The following is a 22,746-nucleotide window of genomic DNA, read 5'->3' as shown; positions in this document are numbered from 1 at the left end:
CGTGCGTTCCAGCAACAACTTGGCCAACGACCCGTAAGGCATTAGTCACGTTTTTTTGAAGAAGACGTTGAAGACAGATCATTCACCATCGCATTACTTCCATGCAGGTAAATATACGGCTTGTACACCCTAAGACTGCTGTATGGTTGGTGTAGTATAATTACACTAGTGCCTTACAGTAATACCACTTGTATTAAGAAATCAGCAATAATACTCAGGTCACTTTCACGTAGCATACGTTATGTCATTTTCACGTAACAACCCTATATTCCTCGCCGATGAGCTTTCACTCGTTATTTCTTGTTCAATCATCCTCATATGATTCAGTTTTTTTTTCCTACCTTACGCACCTTATCACCACTAATGTTAAAAAGCCGATGTTGGACAATGATAATAATTATCAGATGCCAGTTGTATAAAAGACTAGTTCACGTTTAACTGTAGTTAAGGACAGCCGGAATTCTGAGTTAACTAGGATTTAATTATTTGATTTAAAGCAATACATCAAAATTCGTAAAAAAATTAATCAAATCAGTATCACAGCACAAATGAAGACGTGTAATTAAATAATTTTTTTTGTAATGCCTAGGAGAGACATTAATTTCAGGAGAGAGGAATAACTAACATGTACTTTTACCTCTTTTGGTTTAAGTCATCACTTAACGTTATCATCATAGGTTGCATCTCGCCCCAAGATAAGGCAGAATTAGTGTATCCAGGGGCGCTAGAGTTGAGGGGCAGCAAAAGCAGCTGACTAGCTTGCTTTTTACTGGTAGTGGAAAGGGCGAAGCAGGGGTACCCTCTCACTGAATGTTTTAGGAATAGCACAATAATCTCGCGAAAACCAGTAACTGAAATAGATCTGGCACACAGAAACACGATGAGACAAAGTTCACCTGATGCAGTTTTAGAAACGCTTTTTAGTATTCGCCAATATAGGAGTGGCCTTAAACGATATATAAAAGAAATTTGTAGTTTTGAGGGTCGGATAATTTTTGCTGAATTATTCTTCGCTTGCATGTTAATTTAGGCACGTTCACACGCCGGAACCGGACGAATTTGGGACTGTGCATGAATTTTGTCCTGTTTCTCGTGTGGGCGCGTAGAGCCGGACAAATATTTATCCATTTTTACCGTGTTAACACTTGAACCGGACCCTTGGCAACGTGGCCTTTAATTAATATTTTCGTCGATTGCATATTTTCGTTGTGAAGAACGATTCTTGTGTACCTATCTCATATCTATTTCCTATCAATTGCTGAGCAGCGAAAATATGCCATGAATTGAAATCCTAAAATCAATAAATTTCTATGAAATCCTAAAATCAATAAATTTCTATGAAATTGACATGAGCTCCCCTTTGAGCAATTACCGCCATTTGCAGTTGAGTTCCATTGTTTGAAACGGTGCGTTGATTGGTTAGCAACACGATGGGCGTAGTGTAACGTTCCGAGTGAGATTGCATCATAAATTTATTTCAAGTTGGAATATGGTGCCGAAAAATTTTCATCATTTTTGGTATAGTAGCCTGAACACAGACCTACAGTTTCGTAGAAAAGAGTAAAAAAAACCTTTTCCAGCAGACAATTTTGCGAAATATAAGAGAAAACAAACTCCGAAAAAAAACATCTTGTATATAGTCAAGATATGAGCTGTTAAAAAACAAGACACAATATTCAAGGTGATATTTCGACTCTATTTCAAAGTCATTGACAATCACTGTCAAAATAGCCGAATTCACATTAGAGACGGGAAAGTTTATGGTATAAAAACCTGCGTCTAAATATGAATAGGAATGGATAAATTTATACTTAAGTGTGATGGGTCGGGTAATGCTAAAAAGTGCATGCATGTATCATAATTATTACGATAATCATTTTGTCTATAGATTTGTTCCGTCCTTGATCGTGTTGATATTTCAGAAACTCGTCTGATTTATCCGTCTATAAATAGCCGAATTCATTAGAGGCTGCAGAAACCCGTCTTAGACGGGAAATTCGTCGAAGACGGGTTTCAAAAATATATCAGATAAATCAGACGAGTTTCTGAAATATCAACACGGTCAAGGAAGGAACAAAGCTAAGAGATTAACAAAATGATTATCGTAATAATTACGATACACTTTTTAACATTACTGGACCCATCACACTTATAAATTTATCCATGCATTCCTATTCATATTTAGACGGGTTTTTACCATCAACTTTTCCGTCTATAAGATGAGTTTCTCGTCTGTGAATTCGGCTAATGCGAATTTAAGACGAGTTTCTCGTCCATGCAAATGGGATTCCCATCTATAACTTTCCCGTCTAAACAGACGGGAAAATCAGACGAGTTTTCCGTCTTCGACTGACGAGTTTTCCGTCTTCGATGAGTTTCCCGTCTTTAATATGAATTCGGCTAATATCATTAGAAATTTAGAAATAACGGCTTTTCATGGCTTAGTCGACTAATACGGCATAACATTCTTATATTCCAGTCCAGTTTTTTTAAAAAAACTGAAAGACTTTTGTTTTGGCTGTTCTGTATATTCCGTGTACAAGAATATTACACAAGATTATTGTTTGTGTTCCTCATGAAATATAGTAACGAGTTGTGTTATCACTTTATACATTTCGAATATGAATGAATTGTGAGGTTTTCAAATGTTTTTGTATACCGACGTTTAAGCCGAATTTGACTAAATAAATCGTAGCTCAATGCTTGCTATAAGTCTAGCTGCCTTTTCATGATTTCATCAGTTAAAAAAGTATCGACCAATTTAATGATTTTCTCTTCAGAAAGATGTTTCTCCCAAACCTCATTTTGTTGACAACAGTTCTGCTCAGTTTGGTAATGTCAACTCCAGCTGAAGCAGGCATGAAACGAGAATCAGTTGCGAGCAGTGGTGGTTATATTGATGTCGCAAAACTGGTACTCCTCAGATTAAGTAACGAGTGGCAGACGAACATAAATTATCGCAATTCCATGAAAGCACATGTGGTTATTCCTTGTCCTCAAAACCGTACTGCAGATTGGCAATCTTCTATGGACCGTCTCGGATGGTCCTTGTGTGGAAATGACTGGTACATGACGGGAATGTGGAGACATGACTTTCGCAGTGAAGACGAGAGAATAGGCAGAATTGAATATGCAGAATGCCATAACGCACCCCGTAATTTGTACCCAGTTAAGGGGGAACAGGATTGTTACGAACATGATTGGTCGCGCAGTTTCGATCATCAGGGATGGTCCACATGCAAAAATGGTTACTACATGACAGGTCTTTACAAGAGTAATGGACAACAATTGCGCAATATTGAAACAGCCAAATGCTGCCGACCGAGGACACAAGTGGAACAGTGGGGACAATGCTACAATCTCAATGTGGCATTTAACCATCGAGGTTGGAGCAAATGTCCACATGGATACTACATGGCGGGGCTTTATAGGAATGCATGTGAGAGCTTGAGCTGTATAGAACGTTTTAAATGCTGCAAGATGGGCCCATTAGATGGAAACTCATGGATTGAATCACCAAATCTTCGTATCGTAGTAAAAGACGCATTCGGACAGTTCAAGCAATGCTCTATAAACGCGACGGATAATTCCGGTAGTACATACCAATGCAAGTCAGTCTCAAGTAGCGCTAATCTGTTGGAACTCAGTGCATTAAAATTCATTATATTAAATCAGACGTCAATCTACGACGCAAACCCTGAAACAATTGATTACTCCCATACTGTCACTTGCTCAGCTTATCTATGCACACCCTATCAATGCAATAAAACGCTCATAACAAAAGGGTCAACCTTTTCTACCCTCAAACCTGACACGTGGTTCTCTGTGAAAGTTAAAATTGAAGCAACAGTAGATATCGATGCAGAATTGTTTGACGCAGAAACAAGAGCAAACTTCACGGAAATAATCAATTCATCATCTTTAAATCAGCAGCAATTCATAAAAAAAACGTATACGAAAACGTACAAGACGGACCTAAGAGTTCTCCTGCCAGAAAATACCAAGCTTACTGTAAACTTCAAGAGAAAGCAGTTTCAATACCTGGAATACAAATGGAAAGGACTGTTAGAATTGTCGGGGAAATACTCCATAAAGTGGCAACACGGTCGAGAAAGTATCCTGGATGTGAAGAATGCGCTATCTGGGCCGAAGAGAGAGATAAACGTGTTTGGGAAATGGATTTATCCTGGCAATGACGACGAACAGTTTTAGAAACTAAGTAATTATAATAATGGCCTATTAAAACTGGGTAGGTGCCCGACTTGTTTTTTAGTGTAGTACGAAGATGTAACCGCTCCTCTTTAATTGCACGTCTCTATTGTAACTTTTTATTTCCCACTGGGACAGTCATAGTGTATCTCACCAAGTCCCTGTTCACCTGATGGAGGCGATTTACCGGGGCTACTGGGACAAAACGGTTGTGTTATCTGGAGCCGAGTAACTCGGTATTTGTTTCAATGTCTTTGTCATCTCCTTGCGAAGAGTTTTGTAATGCAGTGTTTCATCTGCATCAAAATCAATAACTTTCTTTTCTTCATCATATTTACGTTCTTTGATTCAGCCATATTGTTTATTTATAACTCGTCTTGCCAAGATCCCGGCAAGCCGAGTAACTCGGATACATCATATAAACAGTTAACAGGGTTATCCATACAATATATAGAACAAACGAAAACTCGTTTCTGCCGCCGGGTAACTCGTTTAGCCGGGTAAGTCGACTCCATGTTCCATGTAAACAGGGCTTTAACACTGTAGTACAATAAATGTATCCATTATTGTACATATGTACCACTAGATCTAGATGACCCCTGTGCCATTAGGGTTGACAGTATAGACGATTGGTCCTCGTCCGCGATAGCTGCGCAGTGCTCATTATTATTACATGTTATACAGTAGAAATCGTCACCAGTCGTCGCACACGTTGATATATAAAAGTTATTTTCTAGTAAAAAAAGTTTTGCAATTTTTTGTGTGTTATTTGCCTCTGCATTAATGCAAGAAGTTTGACTTGCATGTCAATGCCGATGAGGATGTCAAGCCCCCCCGGTCGACACAGACCGGACGCGATTTGGCAACGCGCTGCGATTTTTCAAAGTTTTTCATTTTCCAAGAGCAAATAAATCTTAAACTATCATTATATTCTTGCAGATTACTTAACGATAATATATTGTGACTACTCTGGCGTTGATAGATTCCAAATTTTGCTTCCAAAAATTCAAGCCGTATAAATGGGGCAGTGGGGCTTTTCTGAAAAACTGATCGATATTGCCCCTCCAATATGCTCGAACAAATGTCCTCCCCTAAATTCTGAGGACTGACGCCGCCAGGCTATTTTCAGTTGTAAAATGTTTTTCAAAAAAGGATATTTCCCACGAAACTAGAAATACATAAATGCAACGACCCCTCGCTATTAAACCAAGTGACACAATTTCAGGAGTGGATCCAGACTGATGTGACTTATGCGATGGCATTAGTCAATATTTCACAAACACAAAAAATTAAATACGAAATTGGCGTGAAATTAAAACTAGTCTATATTGAGACACATAAAACCCTGTGATTGAGACAGATAAAACACTGCCATAGTCGAATATACCGGAATTCGACCCCTTAGTATGGTATACCATAGTCGAATATGCCATGGAATCAATAGTCACCTCGAAATTTATACTAAAACTGTATAGAAACACAGAAATTGTTTTCTATTTCTTAAATGGAAAATAGGATTCAGGACTCAGGTTGACATCAGCTTCGTTCCCAGGCGCTTTAAATAAAATAAAATATAGGAACACTACAGACTTTTTACATAGATCAGTGGCTAAGCAGAGCGAGCACGCAAGGAATTTTGGGGAGGTCGCAGAGAAGGAAGCTCCATTTCTCCGTCGCGTCCTCCCCAAAATTCCTTGCGTGCTCGCTCTGCTTAGCCACTGATCTATGTAAAGTCTGTAGTGTTCCTATATTTTATTTTATTTAAAGCGCCTGGGAACGAGGCTGGGTTGACATAGTTATGTAAAAATAGGGTGTTCATCGAAAACTATGACCCCCTGGGGCCGGTTGTTCAAAGCTAGGTTAACGTTAGCGCTAACCCTGGGTTAATTTTTACTCTGCTGTTTTGGTTTATATGGTTCTGCACCGCTGTTTGTTTTAAGACTTTTACAAAATAAGACTTTTATTGATCCACAAAATATTTATGAAAAAACATGCTCAACTTCATAAACGAGCGATTAAAAAAATTGATGTGAAAATTTGAGTTACCCCAGGGTGAAGCTAACCGGCTTTTGAACAACCGGCCCCTGGTCACGATATGGGACTGGCTCAAATTTTGGCGCGCTGTGCAAGTTTTGCGAGGTTGCTAAGCAAGCTTTGATAGAACACGAGTGAATTGTTGTCTTTTTGTTTGGATTTCGAAGGAGGCTGTTACAATTTCGGTTACATTTAAATGGCTACAACGGCTAGTCCTAGGAAATCAAGAAAGGTAGAAGGAGAAGCAAACGGCGGGGACGAACACGAAATTGTCGTGGAGATAGATAGTGTTCAGAATGAAATAGACACCTTGAATGAAAAAGCCTCGGAAGAGATTCTGAAAGTTGAGCAGAAATTTAACTTGTTAAGAAAGCCACATTTTGAACGGCGGACAGATCTTATCTCAAAGATTCCACATTTTTGGGTCACTGCTGTATCCTTGCAAATTTATTATTTTTTTTATTATGCTCTATAATTCTTTAGTGTCACTGTGGGGAAACCCCCTGGAGACGTACTATTTTATATTCTTTCCAGGGGTGGCATGTAGAATCTTCCACTAGTATATGGCTTTCTAGATAAAATATTTGCTTTGAACAATCAAGAGTGAATACTCTCTTAAAAATATACTACAATAATAATATAAATAATTCAACTCATTCTAAGTTGTTGCATCATTTTCCATGCACCTATAGGATGTGCAATTTTTCATAGATTCTAAAAAGGTCAGACATATGTAGGTGTTGTGCATGTATTCTTGAAAGGTTAAAAGACAAAGGGAATGTTGATGTGTTGGGTGACATTAAAATTCCAAACAACTGAAACAAGGAAAATCCTTTGTAAATGTTGTAAAAAATGGAGACAATGACAAAATGTGAATACAATGTTTCAGATATTGGTCAAAAATTGTAATATAAAGTTCTTTCCCACTTTCTCAATTGTTCAGAAAGCATAAAAATTAGTTTCTTAACATTAACAAGTTTTTAAACCATCAACAAATTAGTGCCCTGCTTGACGAAGAAGATGAAGAAGCATTACAATATCTTAAATCAGTTGAAGTTGAGGAGTTTGAGGATATAAAATCTGGATATAGGATAAAATTTGTATGTTAGCACATATTTTCAATTTATGTATGAATAATCATGTAAAAATATGTTGTGTGCAAAATATTGTTTCTTTTTCCTAGCATTTTACAGACAATCCATTCTTTGAAAATGATTTGATTAGCAAAGAGTTTTCTTTAAATGACAGTGGTGATCAAGTAGCAAACTCAACAACTATCAAATGGAAAGAAGGAATGGTTAGTTCCAGAAATAGCATTTTTAATTGCACAGTAGATTGTGCTTGCTTAATTTTATAGCTCTTTTGTAGGATTTAACGAAAAGGTTCCAGGAAAGTGCAGCTGGTTCCAAACGTGCCCACCAAGAAGCACAAAGTTTTTTTAGCTGGTTTACAGATGAGTCTGATGGAGCAACGGATGAATTAGGAGAAATGATCAAAGATGAAATATGGCCTAATCCATTGCAATATTATTTTGTAATTATTTTGATTCTTCATTTGTTACAATTGAAGCTTAATTATTATGTATGAATATATGTATGTTAATATGCTGAAGAAACAATAAAGGTCCTATCTTTGATTTCTAAATTTGATCAAAATTTAGACATTTGCAGGACAAGATGATGATGGTGATGATGAAGGTGAAGATGATGATGAGGAGGTTGGTGTTTATTTAAAACACATAATCTTAAATTATGTTATTTGCATGAAAATTATTTTTTTTATCTGATTGTTTTAGGGTGATGAAGATATAGTTGAAATTGATGAGGATGATGAAGATGATGACGATGAAGTTGTTGTTATTGAGGAAGACGAGGAGGACTTTGATGAAGATGAGGGTGATGAAGGAGAAGACGAAGATGTGGATGGACAGGAAGGTGGAGAAGATGAAGATGAGTATGTTGAAGAGGAGGAAGAAGAGGAAGGTGATGATGAACAGGTAAAGCTCAATTGACTAGTTTAAATGCTCACATTCACAGTGTTGGTTAGAAATCTGTCATACATAAATATAGAAATGTTTAGTGACAAGTAATTGTCTTACATAATGCATCTAACTGCATTATAAAATATACTACATTAAAAAAAACCCCAAAGAATTTGCCAAAATGTATATCCTTCACATCTTGTATAGGAGGTAGAGGATCCAGAAGCTGATCCTGCACCCCAAGATGATGCTGCCTGAGTATTGCCATATAGAACAGTGTAAAGATATGAACAATTTTATCATCTTCAACGGCGATGAGCCTAAAGGCTGTCCATCTATCACACGCAAAAACAGACATTTCAAAAACAACCTGTAAACTAAGACCTCATTTTTACTTTTCTTGCTTGTGTGTATATTAGGCTATTGAACCCAAGTGATACAAGTCATGTTTATAATCTAGAATGTTTTCGTATAGTTTTGTTAGCGCGAGTTTACAATTTCCACGAAATCAACTGCTAAGCCTAAGGGTTGTGTTGGAATTGCATGAGTCACAGCTTCAATATTGAAGTTTTTGGTTTATAAAGAAGAGTTTATCTCTATACGAGGTCTCCGCGCAAAAGAATTTCAATATTTTTATTGCTTGGGGAAAATGGATACGGTAAACATTACCAATTCACAATTTCGGATAACTCAGTAGCGAAACAAAACGATTTACCAGTTTGAAATATGAATGCAGGGATTGAATGGCGCATAAAATTGAATATAACTTTCCAGTTTACTTATGACATTATAGAGTTTAAGGTATCCGGACAGAATTTGTATAATTAAACAAGCAAAAAGAAAAATGCACGAATGAAAACAATGCTACCTGTGGTACCTAATCTCTCTGTGAGGCATCTGGAATTATGCGTAACTACTTAGTGGTGTGGATTTTTCAAATACTGCGCCTGCGCGGAGTTATGACGAAGTTGTGAAAAACAATACAGACGTATGACAATTGTCGTTAAGTTTAAAGAACATATATTAAGGATAAATGGCCACTACTGGTTTAAAATGCAGTTTTGAAACTGCGCGTTTGAAACGCAATCAAACAGCTCATGGAGTAATGTGTTATTTTGTGTAAATTTGATTGCATAAGAGAAATTCACTTTTTGCGTACGACGTTTCACGCATTGTAATTTGTTGTAAATCACGGTTTTTATTAAAACTCGCAATAACTCTAAATAACTGTAAATGCTTTAATTATTTGTGTCCCTTACCGTTTTACCGAAAATAATTCAAGATATAGAATATGCTGAAATTGCTGCGATTCTTATTACGGCATGCCCCCCTTCCTTCCTTCCTTCCTCCCTCCCTTGGACCTTTTCTCCCTGGATCCCCTTGGATCTTTTGCGACCCTGCCTGTATGAAAGAATGTCACTACTTGTATGAAAGAAATAGGACATATATAGAAATACGACATTTGATTGGAAAGTTCTGAAAGAGGGTATTACATTCCCCCCTGACTGCTGCTCGCGAACACCCACCCACATATTCCGTGAGTACCTTTCTAGTGCATGTTTTGGTATAGGCCTTTCTCCCCCTCAGAGAAGCCAGTCTCGTATTAAGGCGAAGGGGTGCATCGGAAGGTTTTAAACACGCGCGCTCACTTGCGCCAATTCTCTGTCTCTATATTAGTATAAAACGCGAATTCTCAAGAACTACCGGCTCAAGAACCACTGCTATAATGCCACCTTAAAATGTATTACCAGTGAAGTACATTTTTATGACTTGTCTTGATTTTTCGAAAGGGTATTATGCTTTGAAAGTATGCTTTTATAAAAATAAAAAAAATTTATTAGCTATAGTTAATTTGATACGGACAGTATGTTAATCCAGCGGTAATTTCCACTCAAAAGTATCTTTAATGAGATCTAGTTCTTTAGGTGATAAACGAAGCAGATGGCCAACTATAGGTAGCATTTGTCTTGACTGAACAAAATAAAGAATATTGCTGTATTAATTTACAGTATCTCAATTCATAGTTAGTCATGCACATAATTGGTTAGAAATAATACATAATTGCACGGTCACTAATCAGGGACCTGGGGCCGGTTGTATCAAGCACGTTTAGCTCAAACGGTGGATAAGTGAAAATTAAATAACACTCTTACATTCCCCTTGAACGAGTCAACTTGAATATTATGCACTGAATATATAGTTGCAAACAGTATCTTTGTATTAAGGGTAAAAAAAATTAGTTCGGTTGTTGAATAAAACGATAGACCTGCTTTCTATTTTGAACTTAACCACCGTTTAAGCTAAACGGGCTTAATACAACCGGCCCCTGGGAGCAGTTGCTCAAAGCTAGGTTAGCGCTAAACCTGGATTAAATTTTAATCCAGTATTTTACTTTAGAAAATATGACACATCCAGAACATATTTATGAAAAAAAGATATTCAACTCTGGTTAAGCTAACCGCCCTGGAATGTATGCTACAAAATGGTGGGTTTAAAATTGGCGCTTTAAGCTGCTTTCATAACCAGCCCATTGCCCACAACGGGTGACGTGCGTCTCATAAACCTGAACTCAAGCTTGTTAAAATATATAAGGGAGCAAAGATAAACCATGCGCATGACGTAAGGGGTGCTACCGTCGACACCAGAAGGCCCTCTTCCCAGTAGTTACCTTCCACAATATCTAGTGTCCTAACTCCTAAGTGTAACTTTAATCCTACCTTTTCGTTCGTGCTGCACATATACTTAATGATGACATGCTTGAGATATCTAGTGAGTTGATTGTTAAGTTATTTTCTATCAATGCTAAATTATTTCGTTCTCTAAAGAGGCCAAAGTTTACGTTATCCTTGTGAATGGTTGAGTCAAACAATTAAACAGCAACTTTCGCTTTAAGCAAAAGGTATTTGTATGTGTTAAAGGATACTTGAAGTTCATGTCTAAATACTCCAATTCTTCATTATCAGTTTGGGTAGAGGAAGAGACCAATAATCCAGTCTTGACATTATATTTCTCTGTTGTACCGTTTATCTCAAGACAATCGACTGAAGACGATTTCTATAAACACAGACAAACTGTCTCTAGAAATTTTCATCATGTGGTATTATTATATGGGCGCCGCATGACGGAAGTATGAAGTAATATCACGGACAAAATTATGGATGGTCAACTTCGGTTGTTCTGGAGAAGAATAGTTATACTAATATGGTCGACGGTACGAGTGCATGAACATGGTTGAGTATTTGTAGTTTCATAAATGTCCATGCAGTTTTGGAACCAAACAGAGGGCCCAAAAGAAACGTATCAGCCTTTCAAGACTTACTAGCTCGCGTTGAAAAGCTTTTTTAAGATCAACTAATTTCTGTTGAAGCGTCTTTATTCTCTGAAAGACATGAGACATAAATGAGACACGAATTAATCAAATTATTTAGAGCTCACATGTTCTGTATGATACAAAGGGATAATGGACAAAGACTCCGTGCCAGATGGGGACTGTGTGTTCATCGGATCCATCTTATGATAGTAAGGGATACATCTCTTGGACGATAGTAAACCCTCGTCGCCTAATTTATGCACAATGAATAACGGATTGCAATACTATGATTAAAAAAAAACAATTTGAAAAAAAAGCACTGATCTGTAGGATCCTTATATCTGGATTGGGTCACATTAAACATATTTCTGACATACCAAGTCCTTCTCGTTGATTTGTCTTCGTAAACTTTCGTTTTCCTCCAAACTAATTCTTTCTAAGTCCTTTAGAAAAAATAGAGTAGGTAGCATTAGGAAATTCCATTGGGAAATTACTGTCAAACCCAATCACTAATCTACGGGAAGCAGGGGCCTTTGGGGGCAATATGATTTGCCAGTACACACCTCTGGAGTAATATAATTTGTCAATACACAGCCCTCTGGGGTAATATCATTTGCCGGTATATGGGATAATATAATTTGTTAGTACACACCTCTCGCAATTTAAGTTGATCATCCAATTCTTTTAATCGCGTCTTGTGTGAAAAACTATTTTTATAAGAATCTAGATCAATCAGAGCGAAAGATGTCAGAGTACAATGTGTTTCGGAAGAAGGTAATACAACTTTTAGGCCAGTTACACACGCACATTTTGTGCAATTTTATATGCAATTTTCTTCCCCTGATGGATGTGAACGAGTCAGATAGTTATGGATGCGGTGATATCTACACAGTATGGTTTACCTTTCGTCGTGTGGTGATAATCATTCCTGTTCGATGTTACGTCGATCATTCGTTTTCTGTCGGCGAGTTTGTTGTTTTCCTCAAACTGTACCAGCTTGAATGAGAATATAACATTGAAAATAAGATCAAGAACATATAATGCACTGCGATTTTATGTTTCATAATCTTGTGCTTACTTTCGTTCGGTATCGTTTAAGCTCGTCATCTTTCTGTCGTACTTCATTTCGTAAACCAGAAATTGTATCATTTCTGAAAAAAATCGAATATTTCATCCACTTAAAACACATCAAATATAAGGATTGAGAATTGTCGAGAGAGATATCCCATGTCACAAGTGGCAGTGATGTGTCGACATTGGTTATGAAGGTGAATCATTATTTAACGAAGCTATATGAAGGTATTTCGCAAACGAACACTCCAGCAAAACCCAATCATGACCCTAGCAAACTCCCAACCTCCCAAACAGGGTTTTTACACTTCCAATAAACTGCCATGCATGACATTTGAGTATATTCACCTACCTTTCCTGCAGCTCGTCATCCACGTGTTTATTATGTTCCTTAAAAAAAATACTAATGAAAATCTAAATCCTTGCCTAAAGTTAAACACTAAAGCTGAACACCCCATTTCGCAAGATTTAGCACAATGTTCTGGTACAAGAAGCACTGTATCGTTGGTAACCAGGCCTTACTTGCTATGATATCGCATGATTCAAGGGGGCATGGGAAGTATGAAATGGTAAAACCACGCACAGTGTATCTCATTATTTCATACATGTCGTCACTCTTTCCTGTGTTTTGTTTAATTAAGGTATCGTCAAGAATAACTCACTCTGCTCTGTTCTAGTTCTCTACGAAGTGCTTCCATGATTTCAACACTTCCAGTCATTCCTTGAACTTCTCCAGACTATAAAAAAATATAGCAGTCTTCGATTCAAGTCAACGCCAAACGTCAAAGGCAAAAATATATGTTCTACAATCTTTTCTAGAGTATTAAAATCGGTGCAACTATCGAGAACGTCCCATATAAATACATTGCATCCTATACAAATACATTGCATAAATCTAATTTGAGAATCCACGTGACAAAGTTCCATCATACCACGTGATCATACCTTTATTCGTAATCCACCAACATTTACTTTCTCTCCTAACTCCAGTTCTAGGGTTTTGATCTAATTAATTAAAATTTACAGTAGAAAAATTAATAGATGGTTCATTGTTCTTCACCCTGGCAGGGCCCGGATATACCTGCTGTTTTAAATCGTTGGTATTCTTCAACGCTTCATCAAGACAAAGAGAGACTTGGGCACATTCGTCATCTTTGATCAGTAACTCAGACTGAACACAAGAAAAAATTATATTACTTTCTGTAATTCGGGGCAAATCATTACTAGAACATCACTTTTTTGGGGGAACGGATGCATGGAAGCGAGGGTACGTCTCTTTTCAAACCGTGACTAAACCAAGTCTAAAGGTAATGGAAAGGATTACTAGCAATGGAAACCTGGGACCGGTGTCGCTATTTTTGTTCAACCTTTTATATGCTGATGCAACCACGCCCAAGAAACATTTTCTTCTCCCCCGTAATTTCTACCCGCCACCTCGCAGGAAAGCATATGTGTATACCCGGTGCATATGCCTATCCATACGTGTATACCCGTGCATCTTAACCCCTCTATTAAATACCTGCAGTTGGTCTCTTTCCTCTTGTAAATCAGCCAGTTGACTTTCGTATCTCGCTTCTTTCTGACGAAATTCTTTCTCTGTGTTACGAGATCTCTCCTATGTGTTAAATAGTTCATAAAATTGGTCATTGTATACAATTTTATCCAAATATGCCTGTGACCCTACTACTGGCTATCCATTTTTGGCTCGTATTTTCTAGTATATTTTCTGGGCAAATATATATGATGTATGAAGTATTACTTCAAGGTAGCACGTTCCAATTTAATAAAACTGTGAGAGGTCATAATATCTATTGTAGCAGTGATATTACAAAAAGGCAACTTAGAGGGGATGGCAAGAGTAAATGTTCGTAACTTATCGAGTGATGTCAGTAAAAAATGGCAGAGTGGTCGCAACATAGTTGCAGAAGAGATATACCTCAGTCTTAGTGTCATTGGACCGTCTCCATGTTGGTCGAGTCTCCTTTGATCTTTTTGCTGACGTCAGCTGACCACGGACATTTTCAAGTTCTTTCTCCAAATATGAATTCTTGCGGAAATATAAATAACAGATACATCAATAATCTTGTAGTTTGAAACCTATTTCTACTATGTATATACAACTGATTCACCGAGCTTGTCTTTTTAAAAGATATGCCGTCACCTACTTATTAAGCCCTTGATGTCAGAAAACTGTCTTTGAAGCATATTTTTTTGCTTTACCCTCTATAATATTGCCTCGGATATTGTCGACAAGACCTAGTTTAACGTTACTTGAATAAATCAGCTTCAGATTGACGAGCACAGTATATTAACTTCATAGTGCATGCATGGGCGGGACCGAAACTGGTAATCTGGTCTATATAATGGAACACTGGATGTTTCAGTTGGACATATTATCAATACTAGCTGTAATGCACTTACTCGTTGTTTTAAAGCGTCTAACTGATCATTGCTTCGTTCTTCATTCTGATATTTCTCTAGATTGCTTTCTAAGTTTCTAATCTGACGAATTGAGGATGAAAATAAGAAGGATACCACCAGTAAACGTAGACCGCGAAACTCTTCACTAACGAAGGTATTCAAAGGTATTCATAGTAAGTAATTCAAAGTATTTGATACCTTTTGTTTAAGTTCATCCATAGTTTCTTCAGCAACCAATTTACAGCTTGTAAGCTCCTTGTCTTTTCTTTCGAGTTTTTCATTTAGTGATCCAACCTATTTTAAAAAACAGGACTTTTATCTCTGTTGTCCAATTGGAACTTCGTATTAAGACATATGGTGGACATCCCTATTGAACGCCAAAACAGGTATTTTATTTCAATACCGGACAACAGAGAAAAGAGCACAAGGACTAATAAGGTTAATGAGAATCTCGTATTGGTTCAAGTGGATCGATTTTCGTGCACGGAGTGATTCTTTTGCTTAAAATGAGTGCTCTGAACCAAAAGACCTACCAAAGTCGCGAGAGCATTTATTTCGGAGGATTTATCTCTTCCTTCTTTCAAACAATCGCCCATCCAATCATCTTCACTATTTGCTAAATCTGAATGGGACGATTCACCCTTCGCAATCCTATATAACGATCGAAGAAAAATTTCTCATTCCAAACTAACAATTACAGTTTACTATTCCATCTAAGATTAAAACAAACCTGTTCTCTAAATTTTTAATCTTGTTGTCCTTTTCTACTACATCGGTGGACGTCTATGAAATAAAGTATTAAAGGCGATCTAGGTTTTTTGTTGAAAAGAACTTTTATAGCAGTACTTTAATAACTTTATTGCGAAATAGTTTCATACAGCTTGTACAAAGGTGTACAAAGTTTCGACCCCCGGACGCCCACAAAGTTAGTTTTTTTCACACACCAATAAGGTTATTTTTACACACTGACACAGTTTCTGTGATCACAGAAATTTTAAACAGCAAATCCATCCAAAAGGATTTGCTGGAACTATTCAATGGGTCATTTAATCCTAGTATTTTAAAACTATGCTAGTCTGCATGGTTATTAATTCATGTTCTACAATTCTTAAACATTTTAAAACCCATGCAGTCAATCTGCATGATATAAGCTTGATATTGATCACATTGTTGCAAGAAGTTTTCTGCACTATGATGTTGATTAACAACGTTGCGTCATACGAGTTGACCAATCAAGATCTACCTGTGTCTTCAGATTATTATACGACTCTTGCAAATCGTTTAATTCCTTCTCTCTTATCTCCAAGCATTTCTGAACTTTACTCAACTCAACCGATTTCTACAGAAATAAAGTCATATGGATTGGAGTGCTTGTATGAGTGATAACATTATACTATAGAGAGAGAGAGAGAGAGTCGACCTTTAAGACAAATACCAGTCATGCATCAGAACATTTCTCACTATCCTTAACATATATTCCGCTCTCTCATCCGACCAACATATATTCCGCTATTTTTTCAAGTATTGCAATTTGCAAATGCCCGAAAAGCAATAAAACCACAGCTACATGGACCTCATTGATGAAAAAGATTCATTTTAAAAAAACCTTTTGAAGGTTCGATCCAGATTTCAAACTACGTACAAGTAAATAACCACCCATTTGATCCTTATTCGCGGTCTCTATTGCTGAATGAGTTTGCATGAACCTGCGTTAAAGGAGGGCGTATCGCATACGCACGCATAGATATAATCCTCACAGGGGTATATAGGATATTGTGGTCACCAAAATAAGCAATATATATTTATATTACCTGTGTTACTTCTGTAATAATGTCATTCAATTGACATTTTAATGTTTTATTTTCCGTTTCCAATTTCGAGGTTTGTTGTTTTAACTTTTGTTCTTCTTCTTCAAAATGACATCTGTGGACAAAATTATAAACGATTGATCGACATCAGATTATTTCACCTTCTTTGAATATACAATAGAAAACAGAAATATGTAAACCATACACAATGATCGACAGTAAAGTACCAAAGAATAACAAGCAAGATATGTCATATGGTATATAAGTTTTTAATTTTAAATTTATTTTTACAGTTTATACTATTCTGGTACGTTAAATCAATAAAAAAAAATTATAGAACACCGTGGGTTATTCCAGTTAACCTTCTGGCGGCGCCACACGGTAAAGCCAGTAAAGAAGCGAGTTTTTTACTTCTCGCGGACACAAACATCATCTTCAAAGACATAGCATAGAAAATTTAGCATTCGAAAAGGTCGTAAAAAATCAGGAAAAATTGATAATCATAAAACTGACTAAAAAAATTGTGTTCTTTTTTGTGTTACTTCAATTATTGGATGCATGTTGAAGAGAGGATAATTTTTTGACTGTAGTCTAATAAAAATCAGCGTATTGGGAACTTGTGCAGTATATCCACTACTACTGAAAAAGATAATTTTTCTACTCAGTTTTCTTCCATGAAATTTGGTTTCCAACAATTTTTTTGAGAAAAAAGCAACAAGCCCTATAATTGCCCAGATCATTGCAAAATTTTGTTTAATGTTAATTGATTGCATATTTACAAACTTATACGTTAGTATCTACCTTTGTTTTGTTAATTCGTCAAGTTTTTCCATCATAGAGGAAAGTTGAGATTTTTGGTCTTTATATGCTTGATCAAGTTCATCCAATTGCTGTTTATTTTAAAATACTAGTATTGAAGTTTAAATATTTAGTAATTAGTACATTTAGAGAGCCACATACTGCCATAGCTATAGGCCTAGCAATATTTTGAAGAAATTGAACCTATATTAACTATACCTCCGTTTGGTATTTTACTTATATACTTTAATTATAATTAATTAACACATTTGGAAATCCAATAGCCACATGGCCATAGATGAATTATGAGGATTGGAAATAGGGAAAGACTTGTGTTTTACTATGTGTGGATACACATTTTAAAATTCTTTAAATATTATTTAGTGATTGAGTTAGGCTTTCCATATATACACTTGTCAATTAATTCGATCAATTTAGATGACAAAACAAATACTCTAGCTCTGCCTTCAGACACGTCACACATATTAGGATGTGAATTAAATTTTGTTTGGTCGCTATCAAGTAATAATTATACAAACCAAGTTATAATTATACAAACCGAACTTTTTTCTAAGATATCAAGTGCTTTCTGTCTGGCATCAATTTGGGTTCGAGACATCTATAATGGTACACATAAAAATATATGTTGTTGTGTATCATGTAAGGGTGGCCAAAAATTCTCAGAACATTCACAAGTAACATGACACACATTGTATATGTATCCTTTCATGTCTGCTAGCTATTAAATGACATATTGAAACACAGAACACTTTGCAGGACTCAAGACCCAAAAATTCTCAGAACCTTCACAAGTAACATGACACACATTGTATATGTATCCTTTCATGTCTGCTAGCTATCAAATGACTATTGAAACACAGAACACTTTGCAAGACTCATGCAGTCACCTGATATTTGTTCCCAACATTTTTTCTCAATTCTTTCTCCCTAATGGCTTGCCCCTCATATAACCCTTTCCATCTTTCAATTTCCTCTTCATATTCTACACACAAAGTTTAAAACAATTGGCTTAACAGATTAATATACGAATCCAATGAAATTCTTGTTGCCCAATAAATAAAGTTACTGGTCAATAAATTTTGGTTGAGGCTTCACATATGCAGGCCCAACTGACCACCTATTGTTATACAAATATTGTTATACAAAGATTATTATTCAAGGCCTGCTTTTCCACTTCAAAAATCCTGAACTGTCATTGATCAGTAAAGAACAATTCAAAGATGACTCGAAGTTTGTATACCTGATAATTTATCCTTCAATTTATTGATTTCTTGCATTTTCTCACGTAAGACAGACATTAGATCTTTTCTTGGTTTATTGCGTTTAGACTAAAATGACATAATTTCATGAAGGTTAACAATTATTAAACCAGGAGAACTTGCTAACACCCAGCATTGCTAGCCTGTGTGGCAGCAAAGTTGAAACATTTGGTTCAAAACATTTTAAATGAGATTTCACAAATCAAGGTCAATTTTATTGGTGCATTTTTCTTAGGCAAATAATTTGCAATTGAGAAATGTCCAGTCAAGCAGAGTACACCATTCCGCCTGGCTGAATTTTGAGACAAAACAGTAAGCCAAAACAGTCAATATAATAGTTAATAATAAACTACAGTGCTGTTACAATAATTCTGTCAAAAGGTTCTTAACTAAATTACAAAATGCTACAGTACTTTGTATATTTATGCAACTATAAGGGGGTATTTCATTAGTACTTTCTAGTAATCATTGTTTAAAAAGCTAGCTCTGAGTGAAAGAGTAAACAAGGTACAACTATAAGTCTATAACTACATTTCTATTAAAGACCCAGCAGGTTAATTAAATATTTAAATATACCCGTGACTTAGTAAATGGCCATTTATTTTCAAATTCTATATTTCAAATTACAAAATGTTCCCAGTAAGGAATTCATTGGAACTTACAATCCCATCTAAATTATCAGAGGCATCACCAATACCATTTGCCACATTACTCGTGAATGATGGATCTCTTGATATAAAACCAGGTTCTGTAAAAATAGATTCCCTCGATCCATAGTAACTACTAACACTATTCATGCGGCGCCTGTGCCACTTATTTTCTTTCGAAACAGGGCGAAATTTTCTGCTTGACGATGGACTCGAAGGTAACGACGAGCCTAAATCACTGTGGTCTTCTTCCGCTATCTTTTGTTTTAGTTTTGTGAACATTTTAACGGTTTTCAACCATAAAATTGACAATAAAATGTGGTTAAACGACGGCTTGATCACCGCCAATAATTAAATTGTTACATTGCTTTGTTATTGTTTGAGTTACCCGCCATAGCGCATGGCCATTTGAAACTAACCGCAGCAGGATACGCATTCACTCATTCATTGATCTGATCAGTGCCGATTGAACCCGATTCACTATCTACTCATTCTACTGTACATTCCAAATATTTTATATGGTGGCCTTCCAAAGATTCTTACAAAGAAATTAGTGAATACATTTCCTTGGTTTCTTTCACTGTATTTTCCATTTTTTTTTAATCATTTTGCCACATTTATCCCATATAAAACCTTATCACATTCTCAATCCTCATATTGAGAATGTGGCAATCTTTTAATTCATATACTTCACTCCAATCCTAAACCTTATCAACTTTTCCTCACCCTTTATAACCTCAGGATAAAAATGTTCATTATCTAGTAGTTATACCACTTGTATGAGGTGAATAATGAATATCAGCAAGCAACCTGCTGCACCTGCATGTTTTATCTTTTGCAAACATCACCTAACTGTCCCATTTATTTTATTGCATAACTTGAGGAAATCCAATAAACATTTCAGATTCTTAGGTTTTTACACTGGCTTGACCCAAATTACTCCAGCTGCAGTGTTTGTCAAAGATGCCATTCTGCCAACTAATCACAAATTGGATTATTTATTCCATTCTAATTTTCTGGTAGTTACAGTTGAGACTTGTAAATGTTCTCCTTGTGCTACATCCAACATCATATTGGTCCACCATGAATAACTGTCCACACACACCTTTTTCTTTTCAAATGTAGCTGGTTGAAACTTGCGTTTCCTTTCATTTCTTTGTTCCAGCTTTGTTGGTACATCCATATCCATCTCAATGATAGTACTGAAGTATCAGAAGTAACACTTGTTGGTCTAGAATGTCTCTGAATGGTTAACACACTATAGTTCGTCGAAAAAAAATACTCTGCCTATGGTAAAATACCATCAACTGGTAAAATACCATCAACAAGTTTGAAATACCCAGATATTTACAGTAAAACCAAAGAAAGTCAACAAGGCAACAAAGCAAAACAAATTAAGTGAGCCTTCGTGAACCTTGAAACGAATATTAGGAGGCAATAAACAATATAAAAATCAAATCTATAGTTTTAGTAATAGTACTACCAATCTCAATCTCGTTGCAACATTACCAAATTAGTTCCCAGGCTTTCTTTCTTCTCGCGGTTTTTCGAAAAAAAAATCATAATTTATAAACACGAAACATCGAAAACATGGCTGATCCGTTGTCTTTGTTGCGACAATATAATGTTCAACGAAAGGAGATATTGGAGAAGGATGATTACATTAGCTTTGACGAATTTGCATTCCCAAAGACTGCAAAAACCAACTATATTATATACAGGTAGATCCATCGTGGTTTCTGTTAGTATATTAGTTCGTGCATTTATAATTAGCTTGGCTATCATATTGTTTACACAGATTTCTTCACAATTAGTAAGAAAACGTTAGCGATATTGCAAAAGCATGATTTTGGGCTCATGCTCCACGTAAATAGCCCATTCCTCACGAAAAGTTTAAAATATAATTGTTTAATTTAGTTTCAAATTCGACTAGAATAAATGATTACTTTCCAAACTGGCAAACTATCTAACCAATCAATTTCATGCTAGAGAAGAGTTAACGGCTCTGTGGCATCAGAATGCAGTTGTCTGTTTGGTAAATAGAAAGCAGACTTTTCATATGCTATTATTTGACAACTGTATTGCAGCAATAAAGATGTGCAAGGCTGCATATATCGTATTAGCAGGCATGCACCAACACATGCTTGGCTGTACTCTGTCAAATTATACGTCAGATAATGTTACCCATCAACGTACTATCTGTAAAGGGTGACCTGCTAACTGCCAAATAAGTCCAACTACACTATTACCTCTAATACCAAATATTTATCATTATCAATATTCTTTAGGACTCAACCAAAGGAGTACTATACATTAGAGTCAATGCTGTTCTTGTTAAAAAATGTGCATTTATCTCATGCAATCTATGTCCAACGTGCTGCAGTAAGTTATTTTGTTAAACTCATTATTTGGTAATAATTTCTACAATAATAAAATGATGTCATTTAAATCCAGCTGGCAACACACTTAATTTATCTTTGGTCTATCATTTATCTTTCAGGCCTCAAAAATTCCAGTTGTCAGATTGCCTGATAAGAAGGTAATTTTTTAGCATCTAAACACGTGGGTTTGTTATGAATTTATATATTTTATATTGACCCAATATTTTTTTGCTTTTTCAATACTTTAGGCTCTCCTCAGCTACTTGAATGGAGAGACAGGTGACATAAGAACCATTACCAAAATACTTTCCCAGCAATACAAAAAATGTTTTCCATTATAAAGCAAAAACAATTACTTTTATATATTCTACAGAAATATCATCAAGTATTGATAAAAGTGTTCCACTTGAGCTCCCAACACAAAGACCTTCAGCAAGATATCAAAATTGTTAGTATCACTAATTTTTTTCAGTGGTTTATAAAAAAATTGGTTTAAAAAAGAATGATAAAAACTTTTCAGTAAAAAGACCTGGGGAAGATGGGGCAGCTGGAGAATTCAAGAGACCTAAAGTCGAGGTAAAAACAAACTGAACTGAATTCTTTACATTTCATTAGAAAATATATTGTAGTCTGCATATGAAATTATGATGAATATGTCAAATGCAATTCAATGTTTCTAATTGGATTTTAGGAGGAACAAGTGAGACGTGACAAGGTAATGTGTTTCAACATTTTTGGACATTTTAGGCTACCATTGTATGCCTTATATATACCAATGTTTGACTAAATCTATATGTAACTGACAC

The 22,746-nt window shown here is 36.0% G+C and overlaps 4 protein-coding genes across 5 annotated transcripts in view; 3 read left to right on the top strand and 1 right to left on the bottom strand.

The window, feature by feature from the left end:
- Positions 1-2,835: 2,835 nt before the first annotated feature.
- On the top strand, positions 2,836-4,781 carry LOC114519057. The gene has a single exon (XM_028539110.1). It carries the CDS (start codon positions 2,836-2,838, stop codon positions 4,210-4,212), a length of 1,377 nt encoding a protein of 458 aa, XP_028394911.1. The 3' UTR covers positions 4,213-4,781.
- Positions 4,782-6,363: 1,582 nt separating this feature from the next.
- LOC114519149 (protein SET-like) lies at positions 6,364-9,438 on the top strand. The gene is made up of 7 exons (XM_028539225.1): positions 6,364-6,676; positions 7,221-7,343; positions 7,427-7,540; positions 7,612-7,776; positions 7,904-7,960; positions 8,039-8,239; positions 8,432-9,438. The coding sequence occupies exons 1-7, from the start codon at positions 6,440-6,442 to the stop codon at positions 8,480-8,482; spliced, it is 948 nt and encodes a 315-aa protein (XP_028395026.1). The 5' UTR covers positions 6,364-6,439; the 3' UTR covers positions 8,483-9,438.
- A 581-nt stretch (positions 9,439-10,019) lies between these two features.
- LOC114519146 (golgin subfamily A member 1-like) overlaps positions 10,020-22,746 on the bottom strand; it is a 24,310-nt gene continuing 11,583 nt past the window's right edge. The window contains exons 1-25 of one of the 2 annotated variants that reach the window (XM_028539222.1): positions 19,575-21,057; positions 18,894-18,981; positions 18,541-18,635; positions 18,192-18,251; positions 17,636-17,724; positions 16,838-16,949; positions 16,270-16,365; positions 15,757-15,809; positions 15,560-15,677; positions 15,225-15,320; positions 15,027-15,107; positions 14,542-14,652; positions 14,125-14,220; positions 13,687-13,776; positions 13,551-13,610; positions 13,268-13,342; positions 12,958-12,995; positions 12,613-12,685; positions 12,437-12,530; positions 12,187-12,257; positions 11,912-11,977; positions 11,544-11,603; positions 11,148-11,278; positions 10,942-10,990; positions 10,020-10,195 (exon numbers count right to left, since the gene is read on the bottom strand). In XM_028539222.1, coding sequence (XP_028395023.1) covers positions 10,094-10,195; positions 10,942-10,990; positions 11,148-11,278; positions 11,544-11,603; positions 11,912-11,977; positions 12,187-12,257; positions 12,437-12,530; positions 12,613-12,685; positions 12,958-12,995; positions 13,268-13,342; positions 13,551-13,610; positions 13,687-13,776; positions 14,125-14,220; positions 14,542-14,652; positions 15,027-15,107; positions 15,225-15,320; positions 15,560-15,677; positions 15,757-15,809; positions 16,270-16,365; positions 16,838-16,949; positions 17,636-17,724; positions 18,192-18,251; positions 18,541-18,635; positions 18,894-18,981; positions 19,575-19,841 — 2,271 coding nt within the window. In that variant the 5' untranslated portion in view covers positions 19,842-21,057 and the 3' untranslated portion in view covers positions 10,020-10,093. Of the gene's footprint in view, positions 10,196-10,941; positions 10,991-11,147; positions 11,279-11,543; positions 11,604-11,911; positions 11,978-12,186; positions 12,258-12,436; positions 12,531-12,612; positions 12,686-12,957; positions 12,996-13,267; positions 13,343-13,550; positions 13,611-13,686; positions 13,777-14,124; positions 14,221-14,541; positions 14,653-15,026; positions 15,108-15,224; positions 15,321-15,559; positions 15,678-15,756; positions 15,810-16,269; positions 16,366-16,837; positions 16,950-17,635; positions 17,725-18,191; positions 18,252-18,540; positions 18,636-18,893; positions 18,982-19,574; positions 21,058-22,746 lie in introns of those variants that run through there. The other variant, XM_028539223.1, reaches the window with a different exon arrangement.
- LOC114519148 (parafibromin-like) overlaps positions 21,075-22,746 on the top strand; it is a 5,480-nt gene continuing 3,808 nt past the window's right edge. The window contains exons 1-7 of the mRNA XM_028539224.1: positions 21,075-21,280; positions 21,848-21,941; positions 22,060-22,098; positions 22,189-22,219; positions 22,314-22,388; positions 22,461-22,516; positions 22,632-22,655. Coding sequence (XP_028395025.1) covers positions 21,150-21,280; positions 21,848-21,941; positions 22,060-22,098; positions 22,189-22,219; positions 22,314-22,388; positions 22,461-22,516; positions 22,632-22,655 — 450 coding nt within the window. The 5' untranslated portion in view covers positions 21,075-21,149. The remainder of the gene's footprint in view (positions 21,281-21,847; positions 21,942-22,059; positions 22,099-22,188; positions 22,220-22,313; positions 22,389-22,460; positions 22,517-22,631; positions 22,656-22,746) is intronic.

The sequence above is a fragment of the Dendronephthya gigantea genome, unplaced genomic scaffold (assembly GCF_004324835.1).
Source record: "Dendronephthya gigantea isolate DGI-Jeju-01 unplaced genomic scaffold, DenGig_1.0 000012F, whole genome shotgun sequence".
Classification (NCBI taxonomy): Eukaryota; Metazoa; Cnidaria; class Anthozoa; order Malacalcyonacea; family Nephtheidae; genus Dendronephthya; species Dendronephthya gigantea.
Note: the sequence above shows the minus strand (reverse complement) of the source record. Positions and strands in the feature narration are given on the sequence as shown.

Bases quoted from the DNA above. Each gene is read 5' to 3' on its own strand.
- LOC114519057 (XM_028539110.1), top strand. From the start codon at position 2,836: ATGTCAACTCCAGCTGAAGCAGGCATGAAACGAGAATCAGTTGCGAGC.
- LOC114519149 (XM_028539225.1), top strand. From the start codon at position 6,440: ATGGCTACAACGGCTAGTCCTAGGAAATCAAGAAAGGTAGAAGGAGAA. The intron at 7,777-7,903 runs GTAATTATTTTG...ATCAAAATTTAG, and splicing joins ATCCATTGCAATATTATTTT to ACATTTGCAGGACAAGATGA. The intron at 7,961-8,038 runs GTTGGTGTTTAT...TGATTGTTTTAG, and splicing joins GTGAAGATGATGATGAGGAG to GGTGATGAAGATATAGTTGA.